We start from the raw sequence: 11,153 nt of genomic DNA on the forward strand, positions 1-11,153 counted from the left end.
TTAATTTTCGTTTCTTGGCATTAAAATTATCACATTGGTACTAAAAAGGATAATACCTAAACTACAGGGTCTAACAGTAAATATATACTTACGTGAAAAAATATAGTCAAGTTATACTCTGAACAATCTATTTTGCCCTACTAATTTTGCTACCAGAAATATTACGTAATCGACATTATATAATGGCAAGTTCCAAAACAACATTGCAGAGTACCGTCGTGTTGCACGCATTGTGTACACCTGAACGACCCAGGGTTAATAATATTGTTAAGCAAACATAGGCATAGGCTTCGAAACAGGAACTGAAGTCAGGAAAGACATGTAGTAAGTTTCTTCGACAAGTGTGAGCGAAAAGCAAAGTTGTCCTGGGTAAAAGTCTTCGATTTGCACCAATTTAGATTCAATATTAAGCCTAAATGAAGAATTGAATTGTAGCTAAGCCTAGGGCAATAGCCTTATACTATTAAGGCTTCATAAATTTGCCGAATTTTGCATTCATCCTCAGTTAGTCGTAACTTAGGCTAAACGGAACTCACAATCAACGGCGAGGCCAACAGCAAACATTGACTAACGTTAGGTAAATTTAACAGTACATTATTTCCTATGACAAGTTAAAGCCATTCAAAGTGTGGTTAAAAGATAAATAAATATGAACAATATTAATATAGCTTCCAATTGGTCCTAGGCCTAAGCCTAAAACAATTCCTAAATTTTCAGTAACACTGTATTTAATGTTAATCAAAGTTAAGCCTAGTTTAGACACCAAGAAACTGCCTTTGTATACATAGGCCTAATTCTGGATTTCAGAAAAGACACATCTTGCAATACAGACCTTCTGGTAATGAACTAAATAAATTTGATCCCACGTTACCTACCTTGTGAACCTCTACACAGACTGTACACAAGCAGAGCACACAGAAATTTCAATCAAATAGGCCTAGATAATGCTTGATGCTGTAAAATAAATAACCACCTGAAACTGTATTAACATCATCAGTTGGTCATTAGCTGAGATAACAGCCTTGCTTTTTTCTTTTCTAGTATCCTTCATCTGTTAACCTTCCTACTGAAATTGATGTTATGTTGGATTCATCTTGTACATACATATGAGGATAAATTTAAAACCGAAATTGAAATCTTTTCATGGGAAAATATTCGGTAAAAACTTATATATATACTTTACTGTATATAGAAATGTTGAACAGGATGCAAATGGAGGTCTCGACAAGTTTTGAATTTAAAATAAAATAAAAATAAAATCTATATTGGTAAGAACAGGAACATCAATTATATACGGATCAATCCGATATTGTACCAGTTGTAAATTAACAGAGTTGTTTGTCGTTCTGAAATTATTTTTGAAAACGATTCATCACATCCCTTACTTATATATTATATAATTAATAAATATAAGAAAGGGATTTCACACATCACAGTAGTCATGTGTTCTCTAGTTCTCATATTATATTGGGAACAGATTTCCTTAGTTACAGAAATCGCAAAATCTGATATGACCATATCATAGATCTTTTACAATTCATGAATAAAGGTCATGACATCAATTATTCGGTTTATTGATAGTTAGTTTCTTGTCCATTTTCAATAATATTATGATATTGTTTAGCATAATCTGTCCTTAAGTACAGTATTTGTAATAATAATAATAATAATAATTTATTTTATAAAGCGTTAAATCCACAAAAGTGCTCTAAAACGCTATATAACAAGTAAAAAAATATATGACACATAATATGTAGTAAAACTGCAGAATCTTGTGATCAGATTGTTATAGACACTAAGCCTCAATCAGGATAGCTTTTGGAAGTAGATATTCTAGTTGATTCGAACATACTGTTATGGTCACTAAGTTTGATAAACAACCTTTGTGGTTAAGTTTTCTCATACTTTGCTATATACCAGACACCTGTATTTATTCTTATGTACACATGACAAGAAAAATCAAATCAAATTTGAATAAATTCAAATTTGCATAAAGTTCTATGAATTTCATTTTATTGCAGGGTTTTACAGCACACTGTACAGAATAATAATTACATCAAAGAAACAAGATTAAATATTTGAGCAACATGTTGAGGTCTCTGCCCTTCAAAACTAGCAAAAAAGGTACAGTTCAAACACATTTATATAATTAGAAAATTCAGATTCTTCTGCAGTTATTTTTCCTAGGCCCTTCCATTTTCCAATTAATTTCGGACCATGTAACCGAGGTGGTTTTCAAGCGGTTACACTGTCAGAATGCCTTTTCTTGTCATGTATGAGCTGTAGAATCTGTAGAGTATGTCTTGTCCAAAGCAATTTGTTATTTCTTTACTCTTTTCAAAATTAAAACAATATAGAGTTCACAGTTTAAGGCTCTAATCTGCTTCTTCTAGCAAGATCTGGAGGTGTTTTTACAAGTATATATGTACACTAATATAAAACAATTGAAGTTTTGCAAACAGTATTACTTTCATTTTCAAAAATATGTAGAGTATGTACCTATTAAAGTATAGTGTGAAGCTTGCAGTAACAAGAAAATATGATCACATTATGAGGTCATTTGTTCATGAATATTCATAAAGAACTGCTGTATATAGATGAGGTCATTTGTTCATGAATATTCATGAAGAACTGCTGTACATAAATGATGTCATTTGTTTTTGTATCTTATGTCTTCGTCAGATAAGCAAGTCAAACGTCAACGACCAAAATCTGTGCATTCTTCAAGAAACAACAGTAAGAATCTCTAGTTTGGCTTGATTCTGTAATATTTAATCCTATCTTTAATGTTCTCTTGGTATGGGATGGTTGGAGAACATACCAGTTGTATAATATGCAAATGGTTTGCAATATATGATACCAGGACTAATTGTTCTTACTGCCTTGCCTTAGCAAATTTTTGGTATAAACTCTGGGACAATTAGAGAGAATGTGCCATACTCTTGTCATTGGTTTCCATTCTACCACCAGAATCCCACCCATCCCACCCTTATTCTGCTCCCACCCTCCTAGAATATAGTAACTTCAATTTGGTGTCAGGATGTAATGTCATATATATATATATATATATATATATATATATATATATATATATATATATATATATATATATATATATATATATATATATATATATATATATATATATATATATATATATATATACTGCCAGACATGCAGTAGCTATGCCCTTTAATACTGGCATTGAAAATTGCAAAATGCACAGTTGATCCTCTGAAGAGAAGACAAACATCATGGACAGCATGAATATTAATAAATGAACAGTCCTCAGGAAACTGGGGGGGGGGGGGGGAGCAACTATAGAACGGGAAATTGGATACTGCAAAAACGTATTGAATATTAGGCTTAAATCAATTTACTCTGCCCTCAACTGAGTTTTATCCAACCTTAATATTAGTGCCATTCCCCTTCATGCACAGTTGCCTTCCAATCATAAGGACCATAGTTCGAGTCACTCCAAAGATTAATGTATGTCGTCCAGTTACAGAGTTGTTGACAATTCATAATCATGGACGTTAAATATGAATGTAAGAGACTGACTTTGGTCAGCTTGCGGCTTTGATAAGCCAATGAGGCTTCTTCGTGAGTTCCTGCTTGCAGGAGGATCTAAAATACATATAAACATACTCTTTTCAAATTAAAATGAAATAGAGTTCACAGTTTAAGGCTCTAACCTGCTATTCTAGCAAGATCTGGAGGTTATTTATGAATATGTTAATATACCAAAATTGAAATTATGCGTACAGAATTACTTCATTTGTCAAGAATTTTTGTATGTTTTGAGAAATGTTAAGCTACAATTTAGGACCAAACAGTCGTGACTGCAGGAATAGAACTTATTAGCTGCGCTGTACCAACTGAGCTATTCAGCCCCTAGATGTTGGGTGGTGAAAATTCCTGTTCAATTACCCTTTCTCTGCTGAGTGGTGTAGTCGTCAATCATAACAAGAAGCCTTTTTTTTTTAATGTGTACTGTACTTTATTATTACGGCTAATAGAGGGTGCTCTTTCACAATCACATGTATGAATCTCAAGACATGACACTAAGGGCCAGCCCAGTCCTTACATGCCACCTAATCAGGGATCACACTCCAGGCTTCTTCACCCTTTTGTTATTTTTTCTTAAATGTTTGTTTGTCTTAGATGTAGAACGACTCTCCGTTAGTAATTCAACCTTGTGCGAAGCCATCAAATCGTTCGAGGGAATACTATCGTGCGACCTGTCGTTTACAGTCGGCGACAAAATTACCATCCTCACCAGAACGGAGAAACAGTACGATTGGTGGGAAGGAAAGCTGAGAGGTAAAATAGGTATTTTTCCAGCAAATTTTGTCAGAGTTTTGACGGTCAACGAAACATTTTAAGAGGCGGTCGGAGATATTTTCCAGATGCATCTCTCTCCGACCAATCGTGCATAGATCACAAGATCAGAGATTGTCAAATAGTTTAGAGGTAACATCTACTTAAGTAATCGACTTAGAGGTAACATCGACTTAAGTAAAGATGGCTAAGTAGTTGAAGATCCCTAACTACTCTAACCAGGGGTATATTGTCAAATTGATAAAGACACTGGCATGAGAATAAAATGATACCCAGCATCTGGGAGGTCAGAGGTTAGAACCCCCATGTGTAGGGTTTTATATCCAGGAGAACTCCACACCTATTTTCCCATCTCAAATGGTCTTCTGAAACTGTCATTTATCAAACAAAACTGACCTAAAGAATTGTATATATTAGATATTAAACCCGTGAAGTGCAAGTCACAAGCCATTTGCTTCTATCAAATGTCCAGTTGGCTGTTTGGTGTCATAAAATTATAACTGTCTTCCAGGACGTTTAAACCGATCACTGATTGGACACATTTTTTGTGACCTTTGTGTGTCATATTTCATAACTTAATCTGAATTAATATTTGTTTGCCCAAACTCACTTTCAATGCTGTGTCTCTGCCTTGTAATATACAGCTTCACCGTCCTTTTTGACTCTGTTTTAATCGAAAAATTCAGATCTTGGTACGGAGTGTTCCAGATTCAGTCACGAACACCTTTTAACTATATAGACATTTCCCAAATGTTCCTTCATGGGTTCTGAACCACTTGATTTATCATGGACGTTAAATATGAATATAAGAGACTGACTTCGGTCAGCTTGCAGCTTTGATAAGCCAATGAGGCTTCTTCACGAGTTCCTGCTTGCAGGAGGATCTAAAATACATACATACATACATGCATACATATATAAGAACCTAGCTTCATGTAGCTAAATTTGTTTTCGGTTCATATGTACACTTTTTCAAATTTGAAATCTATTCAGCAAGTGATGAAATATGCATTTGCTTTGATTATTTGTGTTTGAAGAAAGAATTGAAGAAAGCGGTCACGGATTTGCAAAGCAATAGCAAAAACTTTTGTTTACGCTGGTATCCATCATCTCAGACATGAGATTCCCACTGTGTACAATGAAAGTTATCACAATGTGGTATAAACACAATGGTTACCTTGTTATCTGTTCTACTGACTATGAATATTCAAAAGCTATTGTACTTTTTGTACAGTGTTTGCATATACATACATGTATGTAAATTAAATGTGAAATTCCCGGCAGGTATGCTGTATACAATGATTCATGACAAGAACTATGCACAGCCATGCATTGTCTAGAGGGAGTGTTAGCTCAGTGGTTAACGCCAGTGCCTTTCAGTCATAAGGTCCCAAGTTCAAGTCACTCCAAGATTAATGTATGTCGTCCAGTTACAGAGTTGTTGACAATTCATAATCATGGACATTAAATATGAATCTAAGAGACTGACTTCGGTCAGCTTGTGGCTTTGATAAGCCAATGATGGCTTCTTCGGGAGTTCCTGCTTGCAGGAGGACCTAAAATACGTACATACATACTATAAGATAAGGCCTCTCCTAGATTTTGATAGCGTTGTGAGTTGAATTTTGCTATCATCTTTAGCTGGAAATTACCTTCAAAACTTTTGTTGGTGAAAAGAAAAGAAAAACCCCAAAGACTAGCATTTTATGACAGTAATCCCAGGACTTAGCAAGAGTATGAGGTCTTACTCTGCCTTTTGTACTTGATGATAATACTTTGATAAACCAAGGACCTCGCAGCCTTACAGATAATGAGGTATTTCTCTACTTTTGTAATTGAAGATAATACTTTGATAAACCAAGGACCTCGCAACCTCACAGATAATTAGGTATTTCTGTGCCTTTTGTACTTGATGATAATACTTTTGATAAACCAAGGACCTCGCAGCCTTACAGATAATGAGGTATTTCTCTACTTTTGTAATTGATGATAATACTTTGATAAACCAAGGACCTCACAACCTCACAGATAATGAGGTATTTCTGTGCCTTTTGTACTTGATGACAATACTTTTGATAAACCAAGGACCTCACAGCCTTACAGATCATGAGACCTATCTGCCTTTTGTACTTGATGACAATACTTTTGATAAACCAAGGACCTCGCAACCTCACAGATAATGAGGTATTTCTGTGCCTTTTGTATAATTTGATGATAATACTTTTGATAATCCAAGGACCTCGCAACCTCACAGATAATGAGGTATTTCTGTGCCTTTTGTATAATTTGATGATAATACTTTTGATAATCCAAGGACCTCGCAACCTCACAGATAATGAGGTATTTCTGTGCCTTTTGTATAATTTGATGATAATACTTTTGATAATCCAAGGACCTTGTAACCTCACAGGTCATGAGGTATTTTTCTGCCTTTTGTACAAACAAACAAAATCTAAGAAAAGCGTTATTTTTTCATTAATTTTACTTTCATCAAAACTTTTTTTTTAGACATTGCTTTTTGTCTTTTTTTTTTCTTCTTCTTTCTCACTTATTTTTTCCACTTTCCTGCTTTCATACTAATTGCTTGCCTTGAAAACTGAAATTGTGTCTTTCATCTTTGCTGCTGTATATATATATATGTATTGAATTTCTATGGTCGGGGACTTCCCCCCCCTTTTATCATCGCTTCTAGCTATAAATGTTCCTTGGGCAGGGGGGAAGTGGTGTCAAAAGGTATATATATTTACAAGTCATTACATATCAATAAGTATAAAATATCATTTCTGATCAAAACTACTGAATGAATGCCGAGTTGTAGTGCCAATCTATAGTATATTTACACAAGACATTCCAATGCCTCCAAAGAAAAGTATGCAAGGTCTGGTAGTATATATATTTATTTGGTGGGTGGGGGGGGGTGAGGGGAACAAGTCACAGCCTACCAAAGTCAAGTCGTGGCCATTGCCAGTGATTTTTATGACTTGAGTGGAAACATGCCAAAAAAAGTTGAAAAACTTATTCAAGTCATTCGTTGCCTTCTCGGTCACTGTTAGTATTACCTCTTTGAGAGAAAAACTTGATTTCACTTCGAGTAACTTCACTTTGAAATTTAGTTACTTAAGTCATGACTCCATATAACAGGAAGTGAGTCATTGCCAGTCATATTACTGACTTGAGTTAAGAGTCAAATGTTGGCTTCTCAGTCACTGTTAGTATTACCTCTTTGAGAGAAAAACTTGATTTCACTTCGAGTAACTTCACTTTGAAATTTATTTACTTAAGTCATGACTCCATATAACAGGAAGTGAGTCATTGCCAGTCATATTACTGACTTGAGTAAAGAGTCAAATGTTGGCTTCTCAGTCACTGTTAGTATTATCTCTTTGAGAGAAACAATTGATTTCACTTGTAGTAACTTCACTTTGAAATGTAGTTACTTAAGTCATGACTCCTTATAACTGGAAGTGATTGACAATTACCAGTCATATAACTGACTTGAGTAAAGAGTCAAATGTTGCCTTTTCAGTCACTGTTAGTATTTCCTCTTTGAGAGAGAAAAATTGATTTCACTTCGAGTAACTTCACTTTGAAATTGAGTTACTTAAGTTATAACTCCTTATAACAGGAGGTGAGTCATTACCAGTCATATTACTGACTTGAGTAAAGAGTCAAATGTTGGCTTCTCAGTCACTGTTAGTATTATCTCTTTGAGAGAAACAATTGATTTCACTTGTAGTAACTTCACTTTGAAATGTAGTTACTTAAGTCATGACTCCTTATAACTGGAGGTGATTGACAATTACCAGTCATATAACTGACTTGAGTAAAGAGTCAAATGTTGCCTTCTCAGTCACTGTTAGTATTACCTCTTTTAGAGAAAAACTTGATTTCACTTCGAGTAACTTCACTTTGAAATTTAGTTACTTAAGTCACTTCTTATAACAGGAAGTGATTGACAACAAGAAGAGTCATTCCCTTAGGACTTAAGTAACTGTTTTGTAATATTGCAGATGTGAAGAAAGTTAAAAAATGTTACCCAGTCGTGTAACTTTTGACATGAACAGTATCTTACGTTTGAAATGTACCACAGTGATTTCTCAAAGTCATTGTTTGGTACAAGGCAGAAAATATATATTAAGTACTGTATTGCAGAACTGTCCTGCATATTTTTAATTTTTTTTTTTTGTATTTCACTTTTCATGTAAGTGATGCAAGTCATGACTTGTTACAAAACAGAAAAATTGGATAAAAAGCTTTTAAGTTTAACTCTGCAAATGTTTCAAATTATTCCATTTTCCAAAAAGATTTCTTGGTATAATTTAGCTTATTAATTATTTATTGTATCCCGAGATAACAAAGACTAGAATTATTACTGATGTCCGAAATAGCAACCCAGTTGTTATATTTTGAAAGTTTAGCAAAGAAATCAAATTTCACATGCATAGCCTTCACCTCATTCTCTGGGGCTAGTGACTAAGAAATGTGTCCACACTGGAATATGAGCGTACATTTTTTTTCGTTGTCCATGTTATTACATGTTTCAATGGTAACAGTACTGAAGTATCTTTAATTTAATACATGTTTACCTGTGATGACATATTGATATGGTTTTACTGAATACTGTTTTTGTGGTCTGTTATATCACGTTTCCATGGTAACAGCTCTGAACAAATCTTATGATTTTAACATAACATATTTACCTTTGATGACAAAGTGGTGTAATTTCCATTGGAAAAAGAAAGCTAGAAATTTTCAAATATTTTTATTTTTCATTTTATAATTTGAAATGCTTCCATTAATTCTATAATCTTTCACCTTTTTTGTTGGAATCATATATTTGAATTGAATTTCTGATGGCAAGATATTATATCTTCATTTCTTTGTCAAACAATTATTTTAATGATATTACCTGGTCTGTCTTGAAAGTATTAAAAATAAGAGTTTAAGTATGCCTTTTCATACTCAACTTGGCAATTTTGGTAACACCAACACATATATACTTGTAATACATTGTTAAGTTGCAATATTATTGGAACAATTCTACCGTAGACATTCCAACGTACAGTATTAAAACTTAAGGAAAAGATTGTTTGGAAAATATTTATCCATAATTCCACCCTTTTTTTTATATGACATTATGGTCGCGTTTACCTATTAACAACTATGTCAGGTTTAACCCAAACGTTAATTGAATCTTTCAAACGAACATGCAGTAAGACTTTTCATTTTATTTAAGATCTCTGATTTTGTTGAAAATCTGTTTAAAAGGTAGAACATATTTTATCTTCATATGTTGTTACTTATTGTTGCATTGCAGATTTTATTTTTTTTTATTTTTAGTACATATATATATATATATATAGTTATTTCTTTTTAAGGAATCTATCTTCACCCTTTCCTGAAATACTGAACAAGACAACAATAATTGTATGCCTTTATTTAAACATAAACGTGAGTTTTGTTTTCGAATGAAGCATTATTTGACTCGAGATAACTTCAATTTACCTTTCGAAAATATTGTAACACAATTTTTCTTTGCAAACTTTTGAAGAGCTGTGAAGTATTTAACTGCAACAAAGCGCCCTTTGGTGATACTTTCGTTTTCAGTTGGTTTTGTTGTTTGAATTCAGAACACTATAACTCACTCGAAATGTGAATCAACATCTCCCCATCCAGTTGTTGAGACAATGCAGCTGAAAAAGCTTTCACCATGTTCTAATAAGATTTCCCCCTTTGCAATCTTGGGGATAAAAAAAACTGTAATTTTGCAATGATCAACTTAAAAATTTCTTTTTCATTAATCCCTTTTTTCTTAATTTGATAAAGAAGTTAGACAGAAATGGTTGTACAGTAATGAACTGGCCATTTGTATTTTTCCCGATTCATTGTAGACCGTTTAAGATGCAAATTTATTATTTCTGACCATAGATTGCCGTTTACTTTGCTTTTTGAAATGCGTAGTTTCATTGCTGTTTAAATAAACGATATTTAACAAAATTAGTCATCTATTGTTCACTGTTTTCGTTTTCATTTGTGTACAGCTTGTTAACCTTTTTGTTACTTGGCACCCACAGCAATTTGATCACTCTGAATTTTAATATCATAATTTGTTAGAACATTGTCAATTTTACTAACGAAGATTTCAACGAATAGCCTACTGTATATCTAGGATACTGTATAGCAAGGATACGGTATATCTAGGATACTGTATATCTAAGATACTACATAGCTAGGATAGTGTATATCTATATCTAAGATACTACATAGCTAGGATACTGTATATCTAGGATACTGTATATATAAGATATTACATAGCTAGGATACTGTTTATCTAGAATACTGTATATCTAGGATATTGTATATCTAGGATACTGTATATCCTGGATACTGTATATCTAGGATACTGTTTATCCTGGATACTGTATATCTTGGACACTGTATTTCTGGGATACTGTTTATCTAGGATACTGCATATCTAAGGTACTACATAGCTGAGATACTGTATATCTAGGGTACTGTTTATCCTGGATATTGTATATCTGGGATACTGTATATCTAGGATACTGTATATCTAGGATACTGTTTATCTAGGATACTGTGTTTATAACAAATTTACCAAGACATAAACTACTTTACAGTCCTCGACTTTTTTGTTTTAATATATTTTTCTTTTCCCATTTTTTTTCCCTCATTTCAAAGTTGCCTCTACATAGCTTACTAAAATCAAAAGCGAGTCGTTTCTTACAACGTACCCTCAGTCTTTCCGCAACTCATTCACCTGCTAGCTTGTAGATTATAATACAATACTTTAA

General features: G+C 33.4%; 2 protein-coding genes and 1 long non-coding RNA gene across 6 annotated transcripts in view; 2 read left to right on the forward strand and 1 right to left on the reverse strand.

Annotated features, from left to right (window-relative positions):
- LOC139983148 (dnaJ homolog subfamily C member 25-like) overlaps positions 1-11,153 on the forward strand; it is a 376,890-nt gene that overhangs the window by 246,701 nt on the left and 119,036 nt on the right. The gene's annotated exons all lie outside the window — the stretch shown is intronic.
- Positions 199-6,504, forward strand: LOC139982426 (SH3 domain-containing YSC84-like protein 1). 4 transcript variants are annotated; one of them, XM_071995276.1, is made up of 5 exons: positions 206-369; positions 506-577; positions 2,022-2,124; positions 2,683-2,736; positions 4,165-6,504. In XM_071995276.1, the coding sequence occupies exons 3-5, from the start codon at positions 2,088-2,090 to the stop codon at positions 4,383-4,385; spliced, it is 312 nt and encodes a 103-aa protein (XP_071851377.1). In that variant the 5' UTR covers positions 206-369; positions 506-577; positions 2,022-2,087; the 3' UTR covers positions 4,386-6,504. The 4 variants fall into 4 exon arrangements, with proteins under 4 accessions (XP_071851380.1, XP_071851376.1, XP_071851379.1 ...); XM_071995279.1 differs by lacking the exon at positions 506-577 and having other exon boundaries at positions 199-324; XM_071995275.1 differs by having other exon boundaries at positions 205-577.
- On the reverse strand, positions 6,308-10,482 carry LOC139982427 (uncharacterized). Its single transcript, XR_011798177.1, has 2 exons — positions 6,503-10,482; positions 6,308-6,429 (listed from the first exon to the last, which is right to left on the reverse strand). It is a non-coding gene; the product is annotated as an uncharacterized lncRNA (long non-coding RNA).

Source organism: Apostichopus japonicus, chromosome 16, assembly GCF_037975245.1.
Source record: "Apostichopus japonicus isolate 1M-3 chromosome 16, ASM3797524v1, whole genome shotgun sequence".
Classification (NCBI taxonomy): domain Eukaryota; kingdom Metazoa; phylum Echinodermata; class Holothuroidea; order Aspidochirotida; family Stichopodidae; genus Apostichopus; species Apostichopus japonicus.